Source organism: Gopherus flavomarginatus, chromosome 1, assembly GCF_025201925.1.
Source record: "Gopherus flavomarginatus isolate rGopFla2 chromosome 1, rGopFla2.mat.asm, whole genome shotgun sequence".
In the NCBI taxonomy this organism is placed as follows: Eukaryota; Metazoa; Chordata; order Testudines; family Testudinidae; genus Gopherus; species Gopherus flavomarginatus.
This window is the reverse complement of record NC_066617.1, coordinates 256,352,341-256,366,455: the sequence shown is the minus strand read 5'-3', so window position 1 is coordinate 256,366,455 and position 14,115 is coordinate 256,352,341. Positions and strand designations below refer to the sequence as shown.

General features: G+C 38.1%; 1 protein-coding gene across 5 annotated transcripts in view; it reads right to left on the bottom strand.

The window, feature by feature from the left end:
• Positions 1-14,115, bottom strand: part of GCC2 (GRIP and coiled-coil domain containing 2) — a 44,009-nt gene that overhangs the window by 14,735 nt on the left and 15,159 nt on the right. For 4 of the 5 annotated variants that reach the window (XR_007769136.1, XM_050921507.1, XM_050921533.1 and 1 more), the window contains exons 10-17: positions 13,333-13,452; positions 11,642-11,806; positions 11,106-11,210; positions 10,376-10,538; positions 9,332-9,432; positions 9,130-9,207; positions 7,144-7,281; positions 2,687-2,808 (exon numbers count right to left, since the gene is read on the bottom strand). Coding sequence is in view for 4 of the 5 variants with exons in the window: in XM_050921507.1 (XP_050777464.1) it covers positions 2,687-2,808; positions 7,144-7,281; positions 9,130-9,207; positions 9,332-9,432; positions 10,376-10,538; positions 11,106-11,210; positions 11,642-11,806; positions 13,333-13,452 (992 nt within the window). In the remaining variant the exon portion in view is untranslated. The remainder of the gene's footprint in view (positions 1-2,686; positions 2,809-7,143; positions 7,282-9,129; positions 9,208-9,331; positions 9,433-10,375; positions 10,539-11,105; positions 11,211-11,641; positions 11,807-13,332; positions 13,453-14,115) is intronic. The other variant, XM_050921522.1, reaches the window with a different exon arrangement.

Genomic DNA, 14,115 nt, shown 5'->3' with positions numbered 1-14,115 from the left:
AAACCAGTCAGTGTGCTATATTCAGATAAATTGATTCAGGCAAGAGAATCTAGAGGAAAAAAGCAAACTCACCTGTCCCAATTTTGACAAAAATACAACTTTAAGAACCTGAAAGCGTATTCAAGCTCTTAGTCCTTACGGATGTGAATAATTCTATTAACTTCTAAAATTAACTGTTTGTATGGTTAAGAGTTGTAGAAATAACCCTTTAACTCAGGGAGTAATCCTTCCTTTGAAATTTTATCCTGTATTATTCAACTGTTGATCAAACTGTCCGACTTACAAATTTCTGAAATTAACCCTTCCCCAACAGCCTATGTCCAGTAGTAACAGAACACTGCTTCCCATCAGAATTCCTCTGCTGGCAAAAGGGGAAGATAAGTAAATGAGACTCCCTTACAACGATCTTGTTTCAAAGGAACTCATGCCCTGACTAGCCAGAATCTGATGAAGAATTTCTCCGAATTCTCAGTATCTTCTATTTATTTTTTTTAAATAGGCAACAGTTCAGATGCTATTTAATAGTTTCTATCAGGGATCCCCTCCCTAATGAATCATAGGACTCCCTCTGCTGGATCTGGACCAGTATTTCCAAACCAGTGCCAAAGATCAGTTAATCATGATTAGGACTAAGATTGTCATGCATATTTTTAGTAAAAGTCACAGACAGGTCATGGGCTTCCATGATTTTTTTCTTTATTGCCCATGACCTGTCTGTGACTTTTACTAAAAATATGCATGACAAAATGGGGAGCTGCAGGCTCCCCACATCAACCAAGGGGCCTGGCTCAGACGTGCAAGGTCCCGTTACCACCTGCGGTGGCTCCAAAGCCCAGGGCGCCCGCGCAGCTCCAAGCCCCAGGGTGCCTGTGGGACTCAAGAGCTGCCGGGCACCCCTGCTGCCCATGGCGGCTGGGACTTTCTGGAAGCCCTGCTGTCAACAGTGGTGTGGAGTTCGGGGTCTTGCCACTGCCTCGGCACTCCAGGCATCCCTGCCTCCCTCTGCAGCTGGGAGCTGCCTGTGGGGCACCTCTGCCTCCCTCTGCAGCTGGGAGCTGGGGCACCCGCAGTTCCCAGCCATCAGGGGCATTGGGGGATCCTGCAGCTCCCAGGTGTTGGGGGCTCAAGTCACAGAGGTCTCTGGAAGTCATGGATTCTGTGACTTCTGTCACAAAATTATAGTCCTAACCATGGCTTACGCACAATGACTCTGTCATTTTAGGACACTGACCACTTTTTGACTATGACCATCAGGAATGGTTGCCCTGAAACAGATAACTGCTAGCGTAGATCCCACGTGGAATTAAGTCTAAGACCTTCTGAAACTGCATTGAATTTGTCTGGCCTATACTTGCACTTAAAAGTTTTCAGAACTAGTTCAGTTCACCTTTTCACCATGTTTATGCCAGGGAAAGTTTACAAAAAAAGGGTAACAATGGGTAAAACTGTTGCGTTTGCAAGTCTTCTGGGACTGGAACTGTTTAGTTTGTTTTTTTTAAACCGCCATGTCAGTTAATCTTGCTGAAAGCAAGTCTAATTGACATGCTGGTAAGAACTGGACTGGCCCCTGGAGCCTTACTTACACTCGCCTTTCGCTGATGCTAACAATGGTTCAGTTGAGCTGGTGTGAACAGCAGCTTTTTGTAAGGAAGGCTGTAGCTGAAAACCATTTTCAACAGTACATTTTCATGCCACAAATCAGGCTTACACTGAAACTGTTGACCAAAAAGCAGACATTAGTTTCAGCTTCATTCTCAACCTCAAGGGTTCATCCCCTATCCAAGCAGGGACAAGAGAAAACAGATAATCCACGCAGGAAAAAAAAAGGTATTTTACGTTTTGGTAAGGGAGAAGGTGGAGAAAGGGAGTATAAACATACATTCATTCAGGAATAAAGTTACCTGTTTTCTTTTAAAACAAGAAAATAAAGCCTTACTCTAAGATATCTGTTATATAGCTATACAAAAACAAAATGTAAATGTATCAAACTCAAAGTGTTCTGCCAACAGCCACTATGTTCAAAGTAGGAGTCCCAGCACAAGTTACTGAAAAAGGGGTATGGTCAACTTGGAAATCAAGTGATTTCTAATAGTGAGTTAAAATTAGATTTAGGTTTTAAATCTGCGCTTGAGTTTTCCTGCCAGTTTTTTGGGTTTGATAGTCACAACACTATTCCCTCACCCACCAGTAATTTTTTCAAGTGGAAGACTCCACAGAAACAATAGAAACTGGCTGACTATATATTATTTATTTGTATTACAGTAGTACCTAATAGCCCTCAGAGAAATAGTGAAAAAATTTTATTTTTCAGAGTAATATCAAATGTAGAATGTAATCGTAGTGAAAAATAGAGATTTCAAAAATCTTTTAGCTATAGTAACATAGATATGTGAAACAATTTTAGATTTAAGTTGATGGCATCTTTTTAAAGTGTTCTGTCTGGGTATTTCAGTAATCTTCAGTTATAAAATATGAATGCCAAAAATTAGATGTGAATCAATAATCATCACATAGATGAACATTTCTGTCACATTACTGCAGTTTGTTAGCCAAAAAGACTACAGCAGTGGATTTCTCATCCCCATGCCTTTCTATTTATATAGGTATACAATAGCAAAAAAAAGTCTTGCTTATTGTTGGCTTCATTAGGCTTTTACTATCGAGCACGTATAGACATAACTTTTACCTTTCTTGCTTGGCTCTCTCAGTTTCAGTCTGAGAAGCAGATTTATTCTTTTGCTGTTTTAAAACATTATGAACACGGACTTTGTAGCTTTCAAATTCAGAGGTAACAGCAACTTGTTCTGCCTATAACATGAAAAAAAAACAAAACCCTCAATTATATATGCCACTTATTTATATAAAACCAAATAGTTTCAGTTTTACTTTGTGATATATATGCATATTACATCGTTTAAAGATCAAGAAATATGAACAGTTGCATTTCCTTTTTTGTAGTGTTGAATGGATGGTTAAAACAGTTAATATATCACCTAAGAGCCAGTTCATTTAAAATACAATATTCCATGATTGGTAGCTAAACTTTTTTTGGTATAGGGAGAACATTAGCGTTAATCACATCTGTCTTTCGGACAGTTTACAAATACACAATTTTATATATTATATTGTAACATACAAATAGTACTATAAAACATTACGAAGTCCTTGAAAATAAAAACAACCAACAAAATATTATAAACAGCAACTCCAAAACAAGATGGCGATAGAAACAACACAGGCAATCATTTCCTCTGCCAACATACAGGCTTCGTCATAGTCAGTCACTGTTACAGTCATAATCAGACAGCTATTTGTACTAAGACTGGATTTCTGAGTCATTCTGGTATTTCTGTTCAAGCAAACAAGATGATGGGAAGATTCCATACTTTGTTTTAAAAATATATATCTACAGTTTATTTTCTGTCTTTTTACTATGCTTATACTAAAATCACTTAACATGTAAATTAAAGTTACGTCAATGTAAATTTCCTGCCATTAAAAAAAAGAGTCAGGTAGCTTCATCTTTGACCACAGCTCTTACAGCAAGAAGAGTGTGTATTAATCACACTGACTTGACAAGTAGTACTCATCCAGTATTCAAAGTTTTGTGCTCCCTTTCTCTAAAAATACCATCTGTGCATGATTTTCTCTCCTGAATCTCAGCAAGTGGCTGGTGGAATTCCCATAGCTTGTGAATTTTTTTTTTTTTTTTTTTTTTTAAACACTGAGGGCAACACATGTCATGCCCTCTACTGGATGTAATACACCACCCCCTGCTAAATATAAATACATCTCTCTGAATGTTCCAGTCGTTTCTTAACTGTGGCTGGTGAAGGAGCTTCCATGGCGAGACTGTACTTCAACAGCCATTGCTACAGCTCTTCTGGCTCCAGTGATGTTTGGATATATAATTTTTTTTAAACAAGTCCTTCACTTTTCCTTTCATTCAGGCACTTGAGTTAAAGTATTCCACACCCAAAATATTTGATAAGCAGCCTTTGTTGTATTCGATGCATCTTCACTTGCTCTACTGTTTTTGCATCTAATTTCTTAGTTGTGACTTGGCAACTATTTTGAGGCTCACCTTTTCACTGGTCACGTGCTCCTCTGAGGTGTCAGAATTCTTTTTCTTTTGCAGATGTAGTATCCAAGAAAGAGGGCTGGCCACACCATAGCTTCATACCATGTCAGTGTAGCAGAACTACATCCAGGATGGATGCTTTGCATTGTCCACAAAGGAATTAGCCATGACGTGTGGAAATGCCCAACAAGTCTACAAAGGTTGACCTGGATAGCGAAGAAATTTGGTGAGCTGAGTGCCCCCAAACCGTCCTTGAGGCAAATGAGACACACTCCTATAGGTCTGGCTCCAAGAAACTCTCTCCCTTACAGCTTGGCTTCTGGCAGATTAGAGGTTTGTAGGTATGGTGTGTTCAAGCAGCTGATTCAGAAGTCATCTACTAAATAGGACCTAGGGCTTCCAGTGGGAAAGGTTTTTACGTGTAGTACAGTAAGGTCCATATGGACTCCTTTACTTGCGCTACAAAAACTGCTTGACTACTTTCTTCGCCCATCTCAGTCTCTTGCACAGACTAACTCCTTCCAGAAATATCTTTTTTGGCTTATCATGAACTAGTTTCAGGTAGAAGTGTGTTTCTGCAACCTTTTGTCATTTCATGCAGGGCTCAACACTTCTGAAACCTCCAATTAAAAGAAAAAAAACAAAACACCTCTGCAGGGAAATGAAAACGTGGTCCTGATGAAAGCTCCTTTAAACACTAATTCCTATGAACTTTAGTTTCTTACACTGACAGTCATTTTCCTAGTGCTAGTGAATGGACGCAGCTTATACCAGATTCATTTTTACAAGGATAAGGTGGTAAAGTGGACTCACTTGAGATTCCCATCCGAAGTTATGTTAGTGTTCCATCATCAGTGTCAGAAATCCTTGGGAGTCTATTTGGAGCAGATTAACTCCACCTAATTTGATTTGATTTGATAAAGAAACCAAATTTGCTGAGCAATGCTGTTACAAAGAGAACTATGTCCCAAAGGCATTTCACATTGCTATTATCTGGAAGCCATGTCAAGGCCTATTTGATTAGATGGATGTATCCACCACAGAGAATTGCCAAGCTGCTATCTGGTCCTCTCTTCAGATATTTACAAGGTACACCTCTACCCAGATATAACATGACCTGATATAACACGAATTCGAATATAATGCAGTAAAGCAGTGCTCCGGGGGTAGGGGGCCTGTGCACTCCAGCGGATCAAAGCAAGTTCGATATAATGCAGTTTCACCTATAATGCGGTAAGATTTTTTGGTTCCCGAGGACAGCATTATATCGAGGTAGAGGTATATTACTCCTTGTATTCAGTTTCCAGAAGACGCTCTGTGCTCCAGAACTTTTGCAAGATGGGGGATTCCAGACCTTTGCCTCCCCTAAGAAGAATTTTATGTTAAGATGTCCTTTATTTTCAGCGTGGAATTCTCTCAAATTGCAATCTCTTCACACAGGCTTGAATGTTGTTACACCTCTTACTGTTTATGCTAAATATTAATAAAAACCTCTACCTCTTCACACAGTTGGGACTAGCTTTGCTATTGCTGGTCATTGTGCCTCTACTCATGTTCATTTGGGATGTGAGAATCCTGCAAAAATAATATCTTCAAAAGAGGAAATTACTTATTTTTGAACTCTGCTTTTCAGATGATGTTGTCTTTAGGACACTCCCTCATCTCCCTCCCTCACAGAGTTTGGACTTTCTGGTTTGTGAAGTTATTTTCTTTTTTCCTCCAAGGCACACATACGTTGATCATCGGGAGGTGGCTTTTTTTTCCTGGGAGCTGCTGTATATTAATTTAAATGGAATAAATGGGCCAAAGGTGTTAACATAACACAGCCACTGCCTATCATTAAAGAGAGTTAAAAGAGGTCTGGGGTTTGGTATACAGAGACCTCAATCTATTTAGGACTATGGTAAACACATGAAAAATCTTTTAAACAATTTATTAAAAGTTACAGAGAAGGAAACATAGTTAAAACATTTGAAATGTATTTTAACAGCATTTTTTGTTCCTTTTTCCTTTAGCTGGAGAGAAGTTTAAATGAAAAATCCCCTAGTTTGACCATTTCTCAGATGGTAATAACTGTCCTCTTGGGAAAAAGAGACGACGTTAGCTGAGATGGGCTAGAGCTGTTGTTGCTGCTGCTAATGTCTGATCCTATTTTATCTCTAGTGGGATTCAGATGGAGCCAGTAGGAGTGGCGATCTCATCTGGATCCCTCTCTCTGGCCTGATCAGGATTTGTATGATGGCAGGGTGCCAGAAGATGGTGGCAGGAGCAGCTATGATAGTGAAGCCTGCTTCAGTAGCCTCTGTCTGTCGTCTCCTATTTTTCCCCCAAGTACTTTTTCTTTAAAGGACCCACAAAAGGAACGATGGGTGGAATACCCTATCTCCTCATTATTTTGCCCATCAACGAGGCCTAATATTTGAAAACAATTTTGGTTCATTACGTTTCTGGTTCTACATTTTTTATTTTTACCTAGCATGATTTCAATTGAGCCCTTGAATTATATCCAGGTCTCCTGCAGCTGTTTATAACATTTATCATTGAAAGCAACTTGACATACTTCCCATTTTAAAGAGCTCTGTGTAGCTCAAAAGCTTGCCTCTTCCACCAACAAACGTTGGTCCAATAAGAGATATTACCTCACCCAGCTGGGCTCTTTAGTTTCCATCAACATTTGTTATTATATAATAATAATATTACAAACTTTTACATATTTTTTTTACAATTGAGCTCACTATTACAGTACATTTGTCAGCCCGATTATCACAACGGAACTTCAGCTCTGGTGCATCAAAGAAACTGACTATAGCATTTGGATGGCAGCATTTATATTCCACGGAGGATGGTGCAAACGAAGTAGTAAAAGGCCTAACTTGTGCTCTATGCTGAAAAGGTCAAAAACCATTACAAGTTAGGAGAATTCCTTCCAGTCATCTGCCAAGTAGCTAAGACCCAGGAGTAAGAATCCTGCAAGACGATAATTTAGGGAAGCAAAAGTGAAAGTTCAGTAACTTTGTCTTCTAACAGTCTAAAGAGCTATTACTTATTTTATGAAAACGTACCTTTGCTGTGTTGCATTCTTCTTGGAGGGTTGCAATTTTCTGCTGGTAAGAACTCAGAGTGCGCTGGTGTTGCTCCGAAGAGGTCCGCAGATGTTCTTGAATCTTGTGTTTTTCTGACGTTAGTTCAGCCAGCTGAATCTGAAAATGAACAGGCACTTAAACATAACTAGAATGTAGTCTTTAGAATTGACTCTCGTTTTCATTAGGTGAACAGAGAATGAAACAAAGCATCCAGATATTGGGATGGGAAACCTAGAAATGACTAGATACCATAAAATTAAAATCTGGTTTTAAAAAATATTAATGTGAAAAAGGCTTATGTTGGAATGTATCTGAGCAGTATCGCATGCATCATTTATCATTTGAATTTTACTAAAATAATGGGAAGAAATGTGAAGACAAATTTTTCTAGAGAATTATTTCATTTTTTCCTCAACTGCCTTTTTTTTTTTTAAATTATTAAAGCACAAACCCTACTTTCTGTAAATCAACAAATGTGTCATTTGGTGGCAAGGCAGATGCCTGTTACTGGCTATCAAAATTCATACTGATGAAAATTAACCTTATACTAAGGCTTTTTGCTGGTAATGTGTTTTAAATAAAACGCTTTTTTTAAAAAGCAAAGTTTAATTAATTAGGGCCAAAGGTAGATTAAAAAAATATATCCTTGTCATAGGACTCAGATTCCCTAATTCTCTTTTGAGAGATTAAAAATAAACGGGAGAAAGCAGCAAGCCAACTGAATATCTGAACTGACGTGCATCAATTCTGAAACGTAACAGCAGCAGCACTTACACTTTACAGGGCTTTATACTTGAAACATCAGAAAAAAAATGCAGAAGGTCAGATATAGTTTTTATATTTATGGAAAAAGTATATATAGAAATTGTACTATTTACGCCAATTTCACCACTCATGCTATTGCACAAACCCCAAACAATGATTTCTGCAATGTTAAAGCAGATTAAATTCTCAGATGAATGGACTAAGAGTCAGATACACCTCATATGACAGTAACAGATCAGAACATCTGACAGTGTGATAGATGAACTGATCTGTAGATATAAGAGCATATGAGGTTTAAGCAAAGGGCTAGAAGACAGGTGATCCTGAGTTCTAATCCTGACTCCGTCACGGATTTGCTGTGTAGCTTTGGCCAAGTCACTTCATCTCCCTGCCTCAGTCTCCCTGCTGTGAAACGAGGATAATAATACACACAACTACCTACCTTGCAGGGCTATTGTAAGGATTAACTAGGGTCTGTGAAGTGCTTTGTAAATTTAAAATGCTGGAGAATGTGTCAGTATATGAGATTGTCTGTGACTGCATAAGTGATGAAGCTGAGGGTACCTATTGCTTTTCAACATCTATTGGAGATGAAAGTGAATCTTAAGAGCATGCCACTGATGATAATATAAGCAATATGAAAGTGGAAAGGATGGTAGAAACTTCTTACTTGCATGCTTTTAAGGTTTTGACTGCACTGAAAGTGTCCTTGAGCAATCTTAAGTGTCACTAAACGTAATTTTTATTTAAAAAAACCTAGGAAATTATTATTTCTACACCCTTGGTTACACACGTCAGGGAGGAAAGAGAGGAGTTGGATGGGCCTGGGCATCAGAGAGAGAAACTGCACTCCTGGACCCGCTCCTGGCAGTATTTACACTCTGAAGGAAGTGAAAGGCTATGACGTAGCTCAGGAGAATCATCATCAGATTTTCCTCTTGGTATCAGAATCACTACGAAAGATACCTGTGCCTTAGCACAAGCACAAAATAATAACAAGAAATTAAAAGACTTAGGGTACTATATTAAATAAAACACTTGAGGACAATTGAGAGAACTGATTAAAAACAAAATTAGTGATACAGCTTTTGTAACAACCTGCTTACATCTGTAGCACTCAGTGTATATTACCCCACAGCACTCTCTCTAGTTTCTTATGTCAGAAAGCTTGTGCTAACAACAAAGAATGAAGTTCCTTGCCTTATAGACTTCCACTTGCTGCTGACTTGCCTCTAGCTCTCCTTTTAATGATGCTTGCAGTATTAGACGGTCATTTTCCTGCAGGATAAAGATATCTTGATTAATTTAAAACACTAAATTTTTTTTTATTTCAAAATCCAAACTTGAAACTAAATTATAAGCATTGGTATAAAAAAGCATGTGCAGTAAAATAAGCACTTACAGCTTGCCTTGAATCTGCCAGTTCTTTTTTGGTTTTCACTAGCAGTTGTTTTATTTGGGAGTTCCTTTCCTCATACTGTAGCACAGAAGATTGAAGGGATTCTAATGCAGAGATAATTTTTGATGAGCAAAGGAAAAAAACTGTATAGGGTGCTTTCATACAAGTGTTATAAATGTAACTGAAAAAGAATGTTGCAAACAAGCAGTTCACCAAGAGTTGGACTTCAAATTTCCAGGTATCATACTGGTTTTCTAACACAAAGTATTTTTAAGCAAATTAGGATTATGCATAAGAGGATGGCAAAAAATGCAATATTTAACACACCATTATTTGGTAATATTTTTAAGTAGAGTGTTATAACTCCATTGGGGGTTTTCAGTCACTCAGCTCTGTAAAAGATTCTGAAGTGTCACTAGCTCTCCAGCACTGGGATTAACAGAGACATGTGAGAAATGCAATTTGTCCAGCAAGGTATCTGACTATTAGTTTACTGCTCAGTAAACAAGTAACAGATGAACTACTATAATTCATTGAACACATAAGAAAGGAATTTTGACAAGTCTTCTTTCAATGTCTTAGACTCATAGGTCAGAAGGGACCAATATGATCATCTAGTCTGACCTCCTGCACAAGGCAGGCCACAGAACCATACCCATCCACTTTTATACAACCCCTAATCCAGGACTGAGTTATTGAAATCCTCAAAACTGGTCTGAAGACCTCAAACTGCAGAGAATCCACCAGCAAGCGACCCATGCCCCACGCTGCAGAGGAAGGCGAAAAACCTCCAGGGCCCCTGCCAATCCGCCCTGGAGGAAAATTCCTTCCCGACCCCAAATATGGCGATCAGTTAAACCCTGAGCATGTGGGCAAGACTCACCAGCCAGCACCCAAGACTCTTTTTTGGCAGCCCTTGTCTCCTGAGCTGAGAATGTTAAGATATACATACATGATGTTCCCAAGCTGTTTGCCTCCCCACCACGCTGGATATAAGAAGGCCCATCGCAGACAATGAGAAATTTAAAAAGTTAATATTTTACTCACGTATTTCTTCTTGTAGTGTTTCTTGTTTTTGTTTTTGAATTCTGAGCTCTTGCTCAAGATCTTCAATTTTGCAGTTTTTATCTGTAATCTTCTGATTAAGTTCTTTCACTAAACGGTCATAATCAGCCATTTCCATATCCATTAGTGTGCTCTTCTGGGCATCCTGTAGATTACATATTTTGTAGTCTCAGTTTAAAATTGCTTGGGCTGATTTGAAGGATTTTTGTTTTGATTACTCTGTACTGCAAAACTGTTCCTCACAACTCCGATTTTTGTTTAAGTCTATAGCCACATACGCAAAAGAGGAAAACTTACCCATCAGCATTCTAAATCTCATTTGCTTGTATCAGAATCAAAACAAGGAAACAAGTTAGAATATTAAAATTCTGTCTAGCATGTTCTAATAAGCATTCTAAAGGAATTTGGCTCTGGAAAAGCAAAGAGAGTCTTGTAATTAAGGCACTGGAGTTGGACTCAGGATATCCGGATTCAATTTCCACTTCCATGCAGTCTTTTGTGAGACCCGGGCTAGTAACAGTTTCTCTATGCCTCAGTTCCCCATCTATAAAATGGGATAAGACTTCCCGTCTCCCACCCTTTGTTTTACTTGGATTTTAAGCTCTGGGGGCAAGGATGTTCTATCATATGTTATGCACAGCACATAACACAGTGGGGCTACAACCTTATTTGGGTCCTCCAAGCATTACTGTAACAGAAACAATTACCCTACCCGCCGGGCCAGCTCTAGCTCCTGCATAGTTTTCTGAAGATGTTTCTTTTCCTTCTGAAGCTGAAGCTGAAGGTCTTCAAGTTCTCTTACAGCACTGCTATGGTCCTGAAAATTAGTTTAAATGCTTTTCGGTTACATAATTTGAGTTCAAGAATGTTTGCTCATGATGCGTATGTCACAAAATTTATGTAGGTAAGAATGAAAGGTTTTTTTAAAAAAGCTTCCTACCCTCCAAATTAAACCCCAGATGGATTATAAAATTAATAGCAATGTTATGACTATGTTAAACTAAGGCCTCATTCTATTCTCACTACTGACTATGACAAAACTATCAATGGAGGCACGGACTTAAAGGGTCAGCCAGGCAACAGAATACAATGCTGTATCTGATCTATAAAGGCAACAAAACCAAACTAGTTAAAATATTTTAAAGATTCCACTCTGACAGTTTACCACACTTTCAGGAAGTCTTCCCTTCAATTCATTCAGGGAATAGCCCATGCTTTGTTTTTATGGACCCACAACATTGCTTTTACCTTTATCTTTTGCTCTTTTAGAAATTTTTCAGCTTCCAGTTCTTTGTCGACTTTTGCTTTGGCTCTCTGCATTTCTAATATCTGGGCTTCTAGCAGTTTAACATTAGACTGTAGTGTTTCAAGACGAGCCATAAGGTCTTCATTGGCAGAGTTTAGTTGGTTTTGCTAGAATGATATTAGTAACAAGATGAAAGTGGCAGTTAACATTCTTGAAATTCTTACAGGCAGAGATGCTGCCTGTGGTTTGTTGTTGTTTTTTAGAAAATACACAATGATTTCCACCCAACAGCCTTTGTAAACTATTTCTGCAGATGCTTAAACATGACCATACTAACAGTTTAAAACCAGAATAGGAAATAGCCTGGTTTAAAAATGGGTGGCACAATTAGGACACTCTTACAACCCAATTCTGACACTATATTACAACCCTGTTGCAGTTTAAGGGGTTGAGGGAGAACAGTGGGTAAGCTTGGAAAACTATTCACTAGCTCTTCAGGAACAGCATGCCAACCTCCACTCAAATACAGCTGCCATAGTTCTGAGCAGATGTTAATGACATCAATCCCTACACCAAACAAGTTACTTCAATACCACCAAATGTTGCCAATTTATCTGTTTTAAATAAGATAAAGCTAAGGCACAGGTAAGAAATCTATCCCTATCTGGACTAGAGTTGCAGATATTTACAGGGTTTGTTTTGAACCACCAGCATTTTCACCATATGGTCTCACTGTCCTTCCCCTTGTTATGTGAATCCAGAATTAAGGATGAATACATGAAAAAAAAATTAAACAGCAAAATTATTGATCATATTTTGTTCATGAAATATTTTATATCAATTTGAAAAAATTCATCTGCTGGATAACCAGTAGAATCTATTCAAGAGTGAGACTGGAGGCAAAAAAAGGAGATTTTAAAGTCTCATGAGAGTATTTCAGCCAATCAATGATTAGATTTAGGCCATCATAGAACCCACTCATTTTTCAGATGTTTTGGGTGTTGACTGAACACATTTTGCCTCGCTCCTCAGCACTGTCCGAGGGAGACAGGAAGAAAAAAAAAACTTCACTTCTAGTTTGAAACATTTTTAATTTACAGTTAGTATTAATATTTTAAAATAATATCTTGTTTTGGTAAAAAAGGACACCAGACAAATTCTCAGTCCTTACCAATGGCTGCTGTATTTTGTGCCAAGTAGAGAGAAGGGATAGTATCAACAAAGTGTAGATAAAGCTCTGTACTACACATTTGATATACAGGACTTAAAATCTGTATGACCACTGTCAGGGTTGTACAGCTGCTCTTTTCTGAGAACCAGCTCAAGCTCATGTACTACAGTTGTTGACAAATGGGCTTAATTTCAATCTTCTTCAGATTTGGGCCCTGATCCTATAACTCCAACAGGCCCCTATGTTCTTTCAGTTCAGAGAGAAATCTAGATATTTTTATAATGTCCCTATTTTCATTTAATATTTTTTTCCAGATCCAAACATTCCGAACACTGGGATTTCTATCTTGTCAGAACACAAATATTAGTTTATTTGCTTGTATCTATTCAAAAATACAGGAGAAATTACGAAAATATTTACAGGGATAATTTACGTATGTGTCTATCAAACTGAAATGGGACTTAAAATCAATTACTTCATATTTGTCGTAAAAATTATTTGCTCAGTCACAAAATAAGCTACCTGCTGAGTTGAGGTCTCTAGTTGTCTTGTAAGGTCATCCATCTGATGTTCAAGATTATTTGCTCGGTCCTTTTCCAAATCCAGCTGTTCTGCTTGCTTGTCATATTCCAGCAAAAGATTCTTGAAACATGCACAAAGCACTTCAATTTTTGTTAAATACATGGAAGCTGTGGTGTGCTTATAGCAAATAAATGGGTGTTTGCACATTCTTATTATTGTTCAGTACTTGATGTTTCTTATTGTGACATCAGAAGTACCATATGTGAATTAAAGTTGCAGTTCCATTCTAGGTTCTAGTGAAAACAGTTCTTTCAAATTTTCCTCTCTAGATTTAAGTCATTCATTGAAGACCTCTAAAGTCACCACAGATTTTTAAAAAAGGTATATTAGTAAAAGAATGACTGATTTTTTTGGAAATGGGGGCTGTTGGAACCTTGGGGAGGAGGGATAGCTCAGTGGTTTGAGCATTGGCCTGCTAAATCCAGGGCTGTGAGTTCAATCCTTGAGGGGGTCACTTAGAGATTTGGGGCAAAAATTGGTCCTGCTAATGAAGGCAGGGGGCTGGACTCTATGACCTTTCAAGGTCCCTTCCAGTTCTAGGAGATAAGTATATCTCCATTTATTTCTTATTTCTATTTCTTATCTTTTATGTTTCTTGAGTTGGCAATTTAACTGCATTAACAAGGGTTATTTCCCATTATATTTTTCTTTGTCTAAACTTAACATTAGCATTCAAATGGTCCTAATTAAACTTTGAAATTCACACTTCAATGGAAGTAATGG